General features: G+C 47.1%; 1 protein-coding gene across 1 annotated transcript; it reads right to left on the minus strand.

The window, feature by feature from the left end:
- Positions 1-1,446: 1,446 nt before the first annotated feature.
- Positions 1,447-7,644, minus strand: UTS2 (urotensin 2). The gene is made up of 4 exons (XM_040645536.1): positions 7,542-7,644; positions 5,512-5,706; positions 4,517-4,560; positions 1,447-3,096 (listed from the first exon to the last, which is right to left on the minus strand). The coding sequence occupies exons 1-4, from the start codon at positions 7,642-7,644 to the stop codon at positions 2,977-2,979; spliced, it is 462 nt and encodes a 153-aa protein (XP_040501470.1). The 3' UTR covers positions 1,447-2,976.
- Between the last annotated feature and the right edge of the window lie 9,773 nt (positions 7,645-17,417).

A 17,417-nucleotide genomic window follows, 5' to 3' on the forward strand; every position in this document is an offset into this window, starting at 1 on the left:
TTAACTCTTTCTTTCCAACCAGTTTACACACAGAGGTCTGGCCATCTTTGGGGGGGGTCTGTAAGTGCCGTGACGGGCTGTGTGGGGACAGCAGCAGTCCGCGGGATCTCCGCTGTCCTCGCAGGGGTGCAGAAGCGGGCGAAGATCAGTGCTTCCTACGCTGGCCGTACTTGTGTCTTCTAGGAAGTGAGTGGGTTGTTTATTGATAAGTTAGCTCCCTGTTCTTTAGAGAAGTTCGTGATTCCTGCCCCGACTCAGAATGACGTATGACCTACGCAGACCAGAAAGGACTAGACGCAAGTGAAGGAGCAGTAACCTTTTATCTTTTATATAACAGACTGTTCTTTTTTGTTGTTTGTTTTGTTTTGTTGTTTTAAGAAAACACTCTTCCTCGTTTCACGTTTTATGGTTTTTTATAAAAGTGCGCCCTGATGATAATTAGGAGACTCAACGTTTTTATCCATGATTCCATGGTGACTACTAGGCCCTGATTCTCAATTCCCATAGCTCGGGTTTCCTTTCTAAAGTAGGTTTTCCTGGAAGGTAGTTCTGTGTGTCGGAGCCATTTTCAAACGCTAAGCTGTTCCATGCAAATACTCCGGTGTTACGACTGGGGAGCTCATATTCTACTGCGTGCTGATGGCTGAGTGATTCCTGAGCTCCTTGTGTAGGTCAGTGTGCTCATCGTGACCTTCTGCTGGGACAGAAATTTTAATTTGTTCAATCAGAAATGACGTGTGGCTGTCAGAGGTCACTCGGCTTCGTGCAGCACGTTTTATACCTTATGTTCTCCAGTCATGGAAGCACCTCTTTTTCATTCTTTCCTAGATATTGATTTTATCTGCATTTGCTGATCTCTTTGCCTTAGTACACATTTTACGGAGTGCATATTATGCCAGACTTGATATGAAACTGGTGCTTGTTGTAGGCAGATCTGTAATACCGTTTATAACTTTCTCTGTTGACAAGTCGATTATTTAGGGATTGGACCACGACGCTCGCACTGCTGGAGGGGGGAGAGGAGCTCAGCAGTGACGCTGCTGCCCCCCCCCCCCAGGGGGCTGTACCCACTTTCACACTTTGCTGTTCAAGTTTATTAACTTTTTGTATTAATAACTAAGAAATTGGTAATAAAAATGTGTATTATAGGCTCCAATGTTTACACAAATGTTACCCAAAAGGCTGCATTTTCTTGCATATGAGGTCAGGATTTATGAAAAACAGAATGCTGTGTGAACAGAGTTGTTTTGCAGTTAAGTAAAACATTATAATTCCCAAGGTAAATTTAATCTAAATTGAAATTTTGTTTCAACTGAATTTGTAATTAATTGTGTGAATTTACTTATTTTTAATGATTATTAATATTTCAATCAGGTATCTTTTTCAAGTAAAAACAAACCGTGTACATGTAGAACTTGAGATATTTTTGCACTGTGTCTATAAACCTTTGCCCTGAATATGTATTTTTTTATCATCATGAAATGTTTATTAAGAGCCATTGCAAGGCGCTCGATTAACATTGGCTTTCTCAGCAGCGCTGTGCGTTGTCGCAGCGTCTGCGCTCCGGCTGCGTTCTCGAATCCCTTACGCCGTGCAGCCCTCGGCCGTGCTGTGAAGAACCCTCCGTTGGGTCCTCAACATACATGCATATTTTTAACACCAGTCGTCATGCCTGCTTCACAGAATCCAGCATCAGAAGGCTTCTTTCCGATCCCGTAGAGCACACCTGTGCTTCACAAAGTGTGTGTTACGCTTCGTGGCAGCAACGGGTCTCAGAAGTAACATACGCGACGAGATCCTGAAGCCGAGACTAGATGTCAGACGCTTCACACCCGTTGGCACCTTTCCGTACAAAACCGTCATCGCGGACGGAAAAGCAGCTCAGTGTTTATCGAGTGTGCGTGGCTCCAACGCGAGCTGTTCCGGGCGCTTTCCGTGACTTGTTTGGTGCTCGCAGCGCCCTGAGAGAGAAGCGGTGTTCGAACCCTCAATTCGCAGACGAGGACGCCGAGGCGGAGGGAGCCCTAACCTGGTGGAGGACTCGCCCTGCGCGGCGGGAGCAGGGATCGGAAGGAAGGTTCGAGTCCGACCCCGGCGCCCCATCCGCAGGAGTCGTTGCCTCCTATCCCTGAAACGGCCAGGGTTCCCAGGTACCCCGCACTGGGATTCCCCGGGAGCTCTTTCTGGGGTCGTAAGTAGGAAATGGCTTAGTGCCGCCAGCGTCGTGCGTCAGAGAGCCGCATGAGCTCCGTGTCAGCCGGCGAGATGCCGCAGTGTTCCTGGCTGTTACCGCCGACGGGCCCCTGGAGGGACGCGTCCGTTCTTCCAGTTTGAGACAGCGTTCCCCCTAGATTTGTCCTTGACGTCCTAAATCCAGAAAGTGAAAGCTCTTCTTTCTTTTTTTTTTTTAAGACTTTAATTATTTGAGAGAGAGCTCACACGTGCTTGCGCAGGAGCAGGGGGAGGGACAGAGGGAGAAGCAGGCTCCCCACTGAGCAAGGAGCCCGATGTGGGGCTCAATCTCAGGACCCTGAGATCATTAGCTGAGCTGAAGGCAGCTGCTGAACTGACTGAGCCACCCAGGCGCCCCACTGATTTTTTTTTTTAATAATCTGTGTTGTCTTTTTTAAGGTTGAGAGGACATGGAGGTAAGATAATGTTTAAGTGATTTGTAGTTTAACTGTTTTAACTAAATTTTACTTTTGCTTCTGTTCACTTACTAACTTTACTTTTAAATTTTCAGAGAATTCTTTAAGGATAAATTGATGGAAAGAAAAATTATAAATTTTCAGGACACGTTTATAAGTAAAATGACCACTCATGATATTTGCAAAACATAGAGGATTTATTTTCCAAATAATAATGAACAGGGTACAGGTTGCTTAGGTTTTTTTCTATACTATATTCAAATCAGACATTTTCGTTTCTAACTTTCTAAGATGGTTTTTGAGTTGACTAGTAGATGTTCATTTCCTTTCAGACACAGTATTTCCAGAAGCATTCAGAGGGAGACCCACGCTTCTTATCTTGTTTCCTGTTTCTGGCCAAAAGATGACTCAGGAAAATGTTAGGATCTTGTCCAGAGAAAGCCTGAAACTAAATCCACAAAAAAAGAGAAAAGAGAAAAGAAAAAAGCCCACATAGGTTATCAATGAATTAAGACCCCTACAAGAAAGAGGAACCCTAATTAAGACTTAGGACCTCTGAAAAGTGTGTGCTCTGTTGTGTGGGGTGTAAGTGCCGTAGCAGCCCGGAGTGTGGTGGCTCTGGAAGGGCTCCCTGTGCCCGGCCAGGGGTCCACCCCCTCAGCCCTCGGACTGCCCTGACGTTTCCCAAGCCCTCACTGACCCATCTCTGGTTGAACAATCAGTAACATGTTCTGTCCATTTATTATCATCTGTGTGAAACAGATTTGTGTTTCCCCTGAAATGAACTCTCCTGAGTTTATTTCTCCTGCAGAACCGCACGAGCAAATCCTACTAGTCACCTTTGTGATTTTAGAGTCTTTAGCCGTAATCCTTCTACTCAGAAGAATATAAACCTCTGAATGATGACTTTTACTTCGTCCCATGCAGATGCCACACCGACCCCTTCTGGGTGGTTTCGCCCAGTTGGGACCTCAGGTGGTGTCTGCCATCTCCAGGATGGAGTGTGTCCGGCACATCTTTATAAGGATGTCAGTGGGAACTACACCGAAAAGATGTCTCTGGCCAAAGTGTTTGGGAAGTTCTTGATTAAGGTTAAATAAGTTTGTCTCAGGATTTTCTGGAGGTTTCGATGCGCTGATGTACACAGAATCACCAGGGCACGAGAGGCTAGAACAGTAGGCGCCGCAGACTGGCTGGGGGGTGGGGGCGGCTGGCGTACCCTGAAACCCTCAGGAAGCGCTTGGAGTTTGGGGGTGTTGGTGATGGTCAAATGCAGATTTTTCTTTCAGCATCTGAGGCCCTCCGGGAATTGCGTGCCGTTTCTAACCGTCTACTATTATTCACCAATTCCCAGCCTTTGCCTCACACCCAGAGTAGCTCCCGTGCCCTGCCCCCTACTGCCCAGGTTCCACTCCGTGTGTGAGCACAGCATCCTGCCACTGGGACGGTAGCTTCCACACTGCGTGCGCGTCACTTCCAGCTAGGACACCGATTTTGATTCAGTGGGAGATTCGGCATTTCTCACGAGCTTCCCAGTGACACACGACTGCTGGCCCCTGGGCCACGCATGGGGTCAATGGAAGAGCTAGCACGTGGGTGACAGGCTGGGAGCAGGGACCTGATCTGTGGTTCATTCCCTTAAACTTGTTACAATAATCTTTACCCCAAACAGGCACTGGACAAGTTCCTGTGGTCACATTTTATACGAGTCAGAATTTAGAAGAATTAATGCTTTGAAAGAACACTGATTGGCCAGTTTCTTGAAGGTATGATTTCTACCCAGGACACTACGCAGTTCAAGAATTTAGGGTCCTCTAAAGTCAAGGTACAAAATGCTTCACCCTAACAGTCATACTCAAGTCGCTTACCCTTCTCAGACTTCCTCTAGGGTTAGCAGCGTCGGTACCGAGACCTGGAAAACAGTATTTGGAAACCATTCATCATCAGATCTGTGATTTCTGTTTTATGCTTGTTTTACTTAGAACAGAATATTACTTAGTCACGTCTAGTTTCTGGTCTTCCTGTTTTCACTCTGCAGCGATGTTTACTTGAAGGCAGCTAGGCAGGCACCCCCGTTCTTTCTTGCTGGTGGAGTTCACAAAGGGCACTGCATTGTCCCCAAGAAGTTAGCAGTTCAGTATTTGATTAGAAACATTTTAAATGAATGAACTTCTTTCTGTTAAACAATGTCTATTAAAAGGCTCCATTTTGGGGGCACCGGGGTGGCTCAGTCAGTTAAGCGTCAGACTCTTGATTTGGGCTCAGGTCATGGTCTTGGGGTCGGGCTCTGCACTCAGCGTGGAGCCTTCTTGAGATTCTCCCTCTCTGTCTGCCCCGCCCCCTGCCCCCTCTCTAGGAGGAAAAAAAAAGCTCCATTTTGTTTCCAGAATGTTCTAAGCATTTGTGTCCGTGTGTAGAGTCCAGTCAGAGAAAACAGTAGAAGCTGACAGTTTATTGGTGGCTGTGTGTGACTGTGGTGAGCAATGCACTTGCATTTTCTCGTTGCCTTCACAACAGCCCTGTGAGATGGGTATTTGTACAAAGCCTGTCTACCGATGAAGAAACCGAGGTACCCAATGATTAAGTAGTTTGCTTAATTTAGCAAGTGGGAAATCAGGATTTAAAATGGCACTTATTGGAAACTGGGATAACACCCTCCTTCCCTCCAAATAAATCTGTGCAGAAAAGAATATATACTGAGGTGCCAAGGAGAGCACGATGCTTGCAAGGAGGTGGTGAGAACGAGAAAACACAAGATTGCAGAGGAGTCTTTACACCAGAAGGAGAGAGTGTGGGGCAATTTATTAGCCTGTTGTATAGGTCATCTTTCCATTCCAAAACAGGTTTTTTCCTCATCTAGTGAATGAGAATAGAGAGTAATTCAGCAGCATTAAAATCAGACCACGTATCCATGCAAGAATTATTTTACCTGCTTCCCTAAGACCGTCACCCCTCCCTGCCCCTGACATCTCCAGGAGCATTTGCAGGGGGGACACTCTTTCCAGTTCATCCAAGGCTGGTCTTGTGTCTCCACCGGGTGCTACACAGAGTAATAATAGAGGTTAGTAAGGCTGTTCATCCTTCAATCACTTCTGTTCTGTATTGTCTTTGGGGGGCGCTCGGGCGGGGAGAGACCACTAGAGATGCTTCCAGTGCTATGTTCGTGATTTGTCAGTGGTATCTTAACAGAGAGGTGGGGATGGCTACAGCCCGATTTGCAAGCTGGCAGGACAGAAAACCAAGAGCAGTGGATCTAACTCTGACTCTCTGCACCCTTGTGTGACCTTGCCAAGCCTCTCACCTGCCTGTTACCTTTCACTTGTAGATATTTGAGTGATAACACTGGAGAGGAAAAATGAAGGGGTGTTTTTCTGGGAGCCAAGACTGTTTATGTTCTTCTGATAAACCAAATAAGATGGTAGCACTCCTTATCTTTCTGGCCTTCCAAGATTTGAATACAGTCATTAGAAAAGAGTCAGCCTTTAAAACACTCTTTCAAGACTTTGATAGTAACATTTTGAATGCGAGACTTGGTCAGCTTAATACAAGACGTATGGCAAGCGTGCATGGATGCGCATGGGACGTGCGCGGAAGGTGGAAGGTATGCTGAGTGGAGACTTGGCACCAGGATAGCTCTCTTGGCCAGCTGCCACCGTGCTGAGATCAGGGGCTCCGGGAGTCCCAGAATGCCAGCTTGCTTACGGCTTGCAGAGACTGAGCTCCAACCCCAATTGGAAGACGATGCATGGAAACCATTATAAAGGCATCTGAGCACATTCACAATATTTCTGAAGAATAGTGATGAAAAGTCTGTGAAATCTGGCCACATGTATGTGTGTGAAATGAGGCTCATTTATGTAGGAACAACTAAATTAGAAAAACAGAGACAAGAACTTGAGGGGAGGCTGTCCCTGTTCAGGGTTTGAGTAAGATGCTGCATTCGTCGGAGTTTTAAAAAATCATAGTAATATGTACATTTTTGAAGAGGACAGTGGTAGAGTCAGTCTTGATTTCATCTTGTGTTTGCTTTTCACTGTTTTTTTCTAAATAGCAAAGATTCAATAAAGTTAATGCCTGGTTCGGGCCAGTAACGTGACGGGAGGTCAGGGGCTGTAGCCGCGGACGGGCACGTGTCAGTGGCCAGCAGTGCTTGGCCATCATCAAAGAGCCTCTGAGAGAAACTTAGAGACTAGAAGTGATAACAACCAATGTTATGAAAGAGTTTTTTTCCTTTAAAAAAGTCTAAAAGTGCCCCAAATTAAAGACAAGATAAAACCCAGTTAAAATGTTTATGCATCAGTTGTTTTATTCCTTAAACTAAATTAAGAGGAAATAGCCAAATAAGTATTGACTGGTGTTTTTTTTTTTATTCAACTCACACTTAAACTGAATGAAACATAAAAAGGACAAGATACTTGACCTGGAAACTGATGTCACCTCTAGCTCCAGACTGTCCCTTTTTATTCCTTAATAAACATTTGTGGTTCATGTAACACATGGCAGATGATTACTTTTAACTTAATATAAAATAGTTTTAATCTATAATTGGAACAACCAAATTCCACATCCAACCAGTTCATTTAAAATAGAAACTAAAAGTAAATGGTGTTTAAAATCTAGTACAATTTTTTAAACTGAAAAAAAAATTGACCAAAACAAAAGTTTGGGTTACAGAAATGACGTGAAATAAGCAAAGCTACCCTTTTTTCTCTTACGTTTTAGAAAGAAAAAAAATCTAAAATGGGTGTAAGGTCCTCTACTATTCTATCCATACTAAGACTTAATTTAACAAGACTTCTGCAAACAAGAATTCCCATTCTTATCTCTAATTTTGCATTTAAGACCCTTGAAGACTCTTCCAAGACTAACAGAAGAGGAACAAATTCATCTTACCTGAGAGCTGCAGGGTCTCTTCCCTGGAGTCAGGGACAGGCAGAGAGAGGAGAGGATGTAAGCATCCTATGAAAAGCAAACACCAGAAGATCAGCTTACACATGCTGAGCAAGAGACCAGAGTGTCCCTTCTTGGCTTCTGTTGCTCAGAACTTCCAGCTTGCTCCTCGTTCCGCGATCAGTGATATATACATGATCCTATGACTCATATCACCCCCTCCAAAAAATTAAATTTATTGGCTATGAGGCTAAGAGGCAATCACTTTGCATCGATGTAATTTTTCAAGGTAACAACTCATAGACAATAAATGTGCTGTCATTGCCTAGTGCACAAGTAGGTTTTGTATAAAGACAGAACAGTTACGTTTATAAATCTGGCCAAAGGAGTAACTGAAAGCAATAAGTCATGAGTCAAAGAAGGGGTCACACAAGAGCTGGTGTGACCAAGGCAAAGACATGGATTTATGAGTCGTAGCAGGAGTGATGCAGGGCGTGACATGGAATGTGTTGGTCTCCCTTTTCTTAAGCCTTCAAGAGTGATAGATGAATTGTCCTGTTGTATTGGGGACTGCCATGCCCACAGAATGACAACGTGTGGATTAAAACTTAAAACCAGTTCTTTACTTGAATGAAGCCAAGTTAAAATGCACAGCAAACCTTCAGGCTCAGAGCAAGTCTTCAATTTCAATATTGTTCGTCAAGGAGGGGTGGAGCACAAACCTGGAAACCTCGCTGATGAATATTTCCCGCATCTGACTGCTGTTTCTCGCTCCCACCCTGCCGGCCTGGCTCCTGCCTGGACCACCACATGGCCTCCCGGTGAGTGCCCATGGGTCTGCACTCCACCCCACCAGTGTCCACACCGCACAGCGGTGCCTCTGGCACGCAAGTCGGATCATGTCAGGTCCTTGCTCAGAACCCTGTGCGGACCTGAAATAGAAGTTAAAACTGCAGAATTACTAGGAGGAAAAAAAAAACCATAAACCCCTTCACAACTTTGAGGTAGGCAGACATTTCTTAGCTGAGACATCAACCACATAAGCAAGAGATGGATAAATTTGACTGCGCCAGAGTTAGAAACATCTGCTGAGAGCTACTGGTAAGAAAACGAAAAGACCAGCCGCTGCTATGAGAAAAGTCACAACACATATGCCTGATGAAAGACTTCTCCATAGATAGAAAATATATATACACATATAAAAACCATAACGCAGTAAGCCAAAAACCCAATGAAAGGAATGAACACATACCCCACAAGAGAAGCTGTACAAGTCCCTACTAAGGACGTGAAGAAATACTCAACGTCGTGCTCATCAGAGAAACGCAAATTAAAATCACAGGAAGGGGCTACCGCACACCCGCCCCAGGACAGCGGCTGCAGTCAGAAAGACCGGTGATCCCAAGTGTTGGCAAAGGCGGGAGCACCCGGGGGAATGCAAAACAGCACAACCTCCTTGCAGAACAGTTTGTCACGTCCTCGTAAAGTTAAACCTCCATTACACTGTGCAAGCCAGAAATCCCTCTGCCAGGTCTCCACATAGGCAAGTGAAACGAATACACCGACCCAAGAATCGCTTCTACACAAACATTCACAGCAGCGGAAAACCGCCAACAACCCGAGGTCCATCCACAGGCGGATGGATATGCCGCGCTGAATCGTAGGGTGGAATTCTACTAACAGTACAAAGGAACCGCTGCTAAACACAGGAGGATGGATCTCAAAATTTCGTGCAGAGAAATATGCCAGATGGAGGAGAGTACCTGTGGCGTGATTCGTTTAAATGACATTCTAGAACTTGCAGCACACTTCAGCGGGAGGTGGAGGGTGGACTGTGCGGGGACTAGGGAACTTTTGGGGGTAGTGAAAACCTTCTGCATCGTAATCAAGGCAGTGGTTACATGGTTATATATATACGCGGACCAAAACTCCTCAAACTATACACTTAACATGGGTGCACTTTATTGCACGTAACTGATACCTGATAAGGTTGGTTGTGTCTTAAATATCCCTTGGCTCCTAGTTCATGTTTCACGTCTTCCAGGGCTGCCGGCCCCTTACAGCTAAACTCCACTGCTTCCTGAACACATTCCTGCCTCAGGACCTTTGCTGTGGCTGCTCGCCACATGAAATGTTCTTTGCTCAGACGTGTGCCTGCCTCTCTTCCTTGTCTCCTTTGAGTGTTTGCTAGAATGTTACAACCTACATGAGGCCTTCCCTGACCTTCCTGCTTAAAAATTGCCACAAACCTACCCCCCGCCGTCACTCATACTCCTGCCTGTCTCAATTCACCCCATTGCACTAAGCCTTCCAGCATGGTTACGTATTTTAGGTCATTATTGTACATAGTAGGCACTCAGTAAATATCCGTTGAATCAGCGAATGGGGCACCAACCATGTGTCGGGCCATGTTTCGGGGAAAGAACGGTGAACAAAGTAAGTTTCTGCTCTTGTGAGCCTTCTCACTGGAGTCAACAGACAACAAAATGAATATTTGCTATGATAATTTTTTATTGCCATGATGAGGAATAAAGCAGAGTGAAGAGACGGTGCACTGAGGCAGGAGGTTAGACGGGCAGTCAGGAGGCCTCTGGGAGGGGGGACACGTGAGCAGAGACCCGGGTGGAGCCGGGGAGCCGTACATTTGGAGGATCTCCCAGAGCAAGTGGAGGAGTGGCCTGGAAGCAGGTGGAGCACTAACAAGAGTCCCAGCAGGGGCGGCGGAGGAGGGGCACGCTGCTGATGGGCAGGAACATCCAGCACAGACCCCCGGATGGGCAGCAAGGGGTTATCAGTGCCTGCATGGGGACAGGGACAGCGTCAGGGCAACTTCGCTCACAGGTCTGGTGGGACGGAGGGTGGTCGTCTTACTTCAGATTCATCTACGCGGTCAGCAGACATCTCGGCACCTGCAGCACGCCGGCACGGCCAGGTGGACGGCACAGCCGTGGACCAAGAGGACAGAAAGAGGCTCTCAGCCTCACGGCCCGGTGGTGCCAACAGAAACCACTGTTGGGGGGGGCGCCTGGGTGGCTCAGTCGGTGAAGTGTCTGCCTTCAGCTCAGGTCATGATCCCAGGGTCCTGGGATCAAGTCCCACATCGGGCTCCCTGTTCATCGGGGAGTCTGCTTCTCCTTCGCTCTCCCTCTGCCTGCTCGTGTGTGCTCCCTCTCACTCCCTCTCTCAAATAAATAAATTGTTAAAAAAAGAAAGAATGAAACCAAACCACTGTTGCCTCCCTCCCTCCCTCTCTCTGGCTCCACACTTCTTGCCTTGATATCGCTCTGTCCATTTTAGCTCATTCTTTTTTCTCTTTGCAGAACTGGCTTTCTTTGCTACATGTGTTTAACCAGACATACACCCTACAGCCCAAGATTTGCCTTTCTTCAGTTTAAGAAGATCAGCTCTGACTTATTATCTTTAAATCCAATTTGCAAATTCCTAGGAGAGAGGGTTCAACTGGCCCAGTTCACCAGGGCTTTAGCTGAATGCCCGCATGGAGGGTGCCTGGGGCAGCTGTTGCACAAGAGAGGGCGATGGCCCCAATGGACATCCCAACCGGAATACAATATGGCAGGAGCAAAAAATGCACTTACACCAGGTAAGCCAGCTTTCAGAAATATACCCGAAGGAAATAATACAACAGAAGCAAAACATGACCTGAAGGCGTCATCTGCAGCCTTATCTGTGGAGGCCAAGACCGTAAATCGAAGCTTGCAGACTGAACTGCGTACAGGGCTCAAGAAGTGATCATGTAAGTGAACGAAGCCGGCTTGGCGAATGCAGTAGGGATTGGTGGGGAGTATGGCAAAGTGGAGAGTTTATGCTGTCTCTGAAGGTGGACTCCTGCTGCTGGTTGCCAAATCTCAATACTAGAAATCCGGATTTTAAGGGCTATCCATGATTTCTCTTGGCAACTAACTCAAATTAAAAAACAGGAATGACAGGGGCGCCTGGGCGGCTCAGTCAGTTAGCGTCCGACTCTTGATCTCGGCTCGAATCATGATCTCAGGGTGGTGAGGTCGAGCCCTGCATCAGCCTTCACGTTCAGCGGGGAATCTGCTTGGAATTCTCTCTCTCCCTCTGCCCCTCCCCTTGCTTGTGTGCTCTCTCTAAATTAATTAATTAATTTTTTTAAAAAAAGAATGACAAAAAAGTACTGTAAGCCCGCTGTATCTGTCAAATAGTGCACGCCATGCTCTACTCACCCTCAGGTGCCTGGTTCTGCCCTAAAAGCCCAAAATAAGCGTATAAGTTAGAAGATCATGGAGCTTAGCAACACTCAAATAATAGCTAAAAGATTATAGAAACTTGGAAAACAGGTGCCCGGGAGGCTCAGTCGATTGGGCGCCCGACTCTTGGTTTCAGCTGAGGTCGTGATCTTGGGGTCACAGGAGGGCTTCATGCTCAGCACGGAGTCTGCTTGAGATTCTCTCTCCCTCTCTGCCCTTTCCTGCTGCATATTCTCTCTCTCTCTTTCATAAATAAATCTTCAAAAAAAAAAAAAGAAACTTGGAAAACAGAATAACAAAGAAGATATAAGGAGATTGACACTATGTAAAAAAAAGCACTATGGACAAGAACTAGCGTGTAATCTTGCAATAGTTGTGCGAGGGTAAAGGGTTGTTCCTTTAAAGTGCTATTCTAGTGTATATGGTGCATAGCTACATATGACATGTATCTATTACACGTGTGTGTAAAGTGTTCAGGAAGCCAAGTCCTGCAGTGAGGTCGGGAAGCAGGCGGGCTGAGGTTTGGGGGTTGTCGGTGCCCCTGGAGGACATTTCTGGGAGAGGCGGGTGAACTTTAGACGTCTCTTCTCCATGGAAGAGGCTCTCTGCCAAGTTTCGTCATCCTCTGGTGACTCAGGGGTACTTCTGACAGTTATTAGTGATGATTTTACAGGATGGCCTAATTAAGTTACTGCTAAAGGCTTAAGCTCAAAAGAAAATTAGCTTCTTTCCTTCAGCGGACCATCAATGACAATGTCACCTTGTCCCAGAAATGTACTGACACATCACTCGGTCCTAACAGTCCTTGCGTTAAGCAAGGCAGCTTTGTGTTTACGCAGAACAAATGTGAATGATGACCACCTTTCCTGAGGGGGGGGGGTCCCTTTCATTAGTTGCAAATTGCCTTTTTTCCCCCAAAGACTTTATTTCTTTACTTGAGAGAGTGAGAGAAAGAGAGAGAGAGAGCACGAGCATGGGGGAGGGGCAGGGGGAGTGGGAGAAGCAGACTCCCCACTGAGCAGGGAGCCCGATGCGGGGCTCTATCCCAGGACCCCAGGATCGTGACTTGAGCTGAAGGCAGATGCTTAACAGGCTGAGCCACCCAGGTGCCCTGCAAATTAACTTTTTAAACGAGAGGAGTAATTTTTGTGTCTTGAAGAAAAAAACAGTTACTATGACATACTTGGGGTGACTCGTGCCCATGGAGCACCAGTGTCCACTGGATAAACATGAAAGTCACAAATCTCTTTTTGGTCTGTTCTGAAACTGATCTGAGTCACCATGTCTGCTGCCATCTCTACCGTGTCCCGTGGGCATAACGTTTGGGTGTAGTCCGCAGCTGTGAGGGCTCGCTTAGGAGACGTTGATAGGAGTGACTCTGTCAAGTGTTTCAAGCCTGTTCGGTGCTTTCTTAGTGAGCACTGACTGTCAGAATTGAGGGCAATCTATCAGAAACGTGTTTGTGCTCTTCAAACCCTACAGGGCTCACGCCATTTTTGAGGCAGACCTGGGTCCCTGAAACCAGCACAGCTCACATTCAGACGACGTTTCGGACACCATGGGGGTCCACTCTTATTCCTGTTAGTGTAAAATCATAGGGTACAGGCTCTCAGATGTAGAGTGAATGCATATTCATGAAACATTTAGCTTAGTCTATATTCGTTATAGGCTTAGTTTATATTAATTTAGATCTCGGATAACCATTGCGTGTAAATGGCTACTGAATGCCTCCGTTGTCAGTTACACTGCAGCAATAACCCTGGGGAATCACAGCCACCACCCCCCTCCCAGGAGAATCAGGGGCTTCATGGGAGAGGTGAATGAGGACCAAGTGAGAAAAGAGCCTGAACCAAGGCCCAGAGGATGTGCTCAGTGTGTCTGTGAAAGGCTGGACCCAGTTTGCTTAGACCGGAGAGGTGGATAGGACTAAATCACATCGCCAACTTAAGGAATTTGGATTTTTGTCCTTTAATAGCAAAGAGGAGAGACGAGGAAGGGTTTTAAACAAGGGAATTGTGTCATTCACATCCCAGGTATCAGGTGGTGATAGGTGCCCTGAAAAACTAGGCTCAGGTGGGTGATGGGATGCAGGGGCCATTTTAGGTAGGAGATCAGTATAGAAGGAAAGGAGGAGTTTGCCATGTGGCTAGCTGAGGGGGAAAAAAAAAATTCCAGGCAGAGGGAATAGCAACTGCCAAGGCCCTGGGGTAGGATTGGGTTATGCCTGCTTTGAGCAACACCGAGGAGGTCAGCATGGCTCCATCAAGGAGGAGAAAAGTGCAGGTTGCAGACAGAAAGATGGTAGACGGACAGATTTCGGTTCTTGACGGGTATTTTAAGGACTTTCAGCTTTAAAGTGAGTAGGATAGGAAGCCCATTTGGAGCAAAGATATGGCAGAATGTGAATTATGTATTAAAAGGCTCACTCTGGCCCCTGTGTGGGGAGGTCCACAAGGAAGAACAGGGCGGAAGGGAAGAGATCACCCTCTGGAGGCTGGAACTGGGGGTGGTGGTGACGGCCAGGTTCTACAGCTATTTTGAAGGACGAACCACTAGGATTTGCTGGCGAACTGGGTGCGAGACAAAGACAGACATGGAGGATGACCTCAACATTCTCGGCCTGAGAATCTGGAAGGGCGGCATCACCTGTCACAAAATGTGGACAGCCGTGGGTAGAGTAGGCTTGCAGGGGATTGTCAAGAATGGTTTGGACATGTTGGTTTGGGGTGCCTATTAGACAAACGTCCCCCCCCGCCGCCCAGGCAGAGGTCAAGAAGGAACTGGAGGCACACGGGGTCCAGGCGGAAGACCTGGGCTGTAGATAAAACCTGGGGTCAGCAGATGGTATGTAAAGGCATGGGACCACACGAGTCACCAAGGACGTGAGGGTGGAGAAGAGAGCAGAGCAGAGTAGGTGAGGGCCCAGGAGACAGACCAAGTCTTTGGCAAGAGCAGTTTTGATGGCATCGAGGGTTGAGAGGCCAATTAGAATGGACTCAAGAAGTAATGGGGAAAAGCCTCGTAGGCTGTGCACTCCCTCAATCTGCGGAGTAATAACGATGATGTCCATGCAGGTGTCCCAGGCTCTGCGTGCTGCACAGCACGTGCCTGAGTTGCCAGGGGGGAGGAACAGATCTATGGCCACATCCCCTGCTTTTCAGATGACAGTGGGAGGCTGCACGCGGTGCAGAAGCCTGCCAGGTTCCTGCGGCTTGTGAGCCCTGGGCCCGCTACAGGGCTCCACGTCTGGCTGGGCTGTCACCGTATTAACATTCTTCGCAGGACCTAACACTGTTGGAAGGGGGGAGCTCTGTGGCCTACCCCTTTCAGGGGTAGCCCCGGGTGCTCAGGGGTCCTTCCACTGCAGGGGTGCCTGAGAGGAGCCACTTTGTGGAATTGAGCGAGTATGGCCCTGCCCACCCTTCCCCAAAAGGGGGGTGACCGCACAAGGAAATAGCAATGTGTCTAGTGATCACTGCACGACTCGATGGGCCCAGGTTTTTATAAACTCCTTTAAAAAACAAGTCCACCATTTGCCTTGAAAATGTCACATTTCCGTGGGACCTTGGGGTCAGCCACAGATGGGCTGGATCTTCACTTTCAGGCATCATTTTTCTAGCAGCGACCTCCATCGCCATCCCTGTGACCTAGAAGGCCACTTTCCAAAGAAGGATGAGCTGCCGAAGCACTGACACTCCGGGTCTGGACTTAACGCGCCAGGGGATGCATCACGCATTGCGAATGACGGCGGGAGAGGAAGGGTGCTGGGCAAATATCCACTCTCTTTATTGATTTGATTCGTCCAATTACATAGGAGCCCCGTTTAGGCATTGTTCAAAGGAGTGACTCAAATGTCACCTGAATGACGCCCGAACGGCTTCAGCCAGCACTTTTCATATTTCCGATGTCACAGGAGGCTTTTAGTTACAGAGAATCGTAATCGTGACCGAGGGCTGGGTGTGGAGTTAAACGGAGCGATGGGTCTACAAGGGGAATGGGCGCTGAGCAGAGCTGGGCCAGCGGGGTGACTTTATCGTGATTACTATTTCTATTACCTCTTCCGTAACTCGTATGTGATGGACGGTAGCGTGTATCCCTGATACTTCTGTTCCAACTCAGATCCAGTCATCAAAACTGAATTCTTCACGGTGCATCGGAGTCCCTGGCTCACAGAAGTATTTGATGTTTCAGGTGAGAAAACCCACTTGTCCCCTGAAACAGTAACTAAGCTTTCATTTCCAAAGTTTCCCTGTATTTCTTGCAGGCCTGTTCTAAGAACAGAATTTAGTTTACCTGAATCCTCCAATGCAAAGATGGAGAGAATCTCTCAAGTTTCTAAAAATACAGAATATCAAAGTATTGTTTGTTTGAATCATTTCATTTTTATTACTTCTTTTTTGCAACGTCTTCTAGCTCAAAACAAAACAAAACAAAAAAACACCAAGAACACACTGATAGCCAAACAAAGTGCGGTTGATTCATTTAATAAAACCATAACCATAGGGAACCATGCAGTGTCTCAGTAAGGAGGTATTGAAGAGGACCTTAAAGGATTTGGGGTGGGTGATTTGGTGGGGTGTCTCCAAGAAGTATGGCTATGCTCTGGATTGGCTGCTGTCGGGAAGCAGAGCTGATTCTATGCTTGGATATCGCAATCATTCATATCTGGAAAGTAGGACAAACCGTGTAAGGCTAAAGTTTGACGAAAGAGAAGCAGCCATCTCTCATGTTACCAGGATAGGGGGTGTTGGATCATTTTTGTGGTTCGAATGAGCTCTTGTTTTTGTCTGAGCAGATCTGCTTGCCGGCGCTGTTGTTTTGCTGTGGTCCAGCACGGACATGGGGTGACCTCGTCCGATGGTGTTGCATGAAATCAGTGTCCAGCAGGACCAGCTGTGAGGGCCAGGCCAGCCCCACCGCCGGAGGCTGCTTTCCTCTTGCCATCCATCCACGTGCGTATTTCTCAGATACATAATACAGTGGGCTTTCTCCGTGACGGACACGCAGTGGTTTACAAGCGCAAATTCATTCAATCAAACGCTGCCCTAGGACCCTCCCTCACACCCTGTGCCCCCTCCCCTGCTCTAGCTTTTCTTCACAGACTCTGACATGCTGTGGGTTTATCTGGTGTCTGTGCACTCCGTGAGGGCAGGGCCTTCTGCTGTATTCGCATTGCCTGGAACATAGCAGCTCAAAAAATTCTTGGTTAGGGGTGCCTGGGTGGCACAGCGGTTAAGCGTCTGCCTTCAGCTCAGGGCGTGATCCTGGCGTTATGGGATCGAGCCCCACATCAGGCTCCTCCGCTATGAGCCTGCTTCTTCCTCTCCCACTCCCCCTGCTTGTGTTCCCTCTCTCACTGGCTGTCTCTATCTCTGTCAAATAAATAAATAAAATCTTTAAAAAAAAAAAAAAAGATGGAGTGCGGCAATATATGAAAGCTTTAAAGGAAAAAATTCTTGTTGATGCCGACATTTAATTAAAGAGTGTATTGTCTGTATGATACATACATGCCTGGCCAAATCACAGCTGGTGTTTCCTAGTGGAATTTTCCAATGTCCTGATTCCCAGGGCCACTATTCTAAAAGACAATTAGCAGTCCACCCATCCAGTCACCCATCCACCCATCTGCCCACCCACCATCCCTCCA

This window comes from Ursus maritimus, unplaced genomic scaffold (assembly GCF_017311325.1).
Source record: "Ursus maritimus isolate PB19 unplaced genomic scaffold, ASM1731132v1 scaffold_32, whole genome shotgun sequence".
Lineage (NCBI taxonomy): Eukaryota > Metazoa > Chordata > Mammalia > Carnivora > Ursidae > Ursus > Ursus maritimus.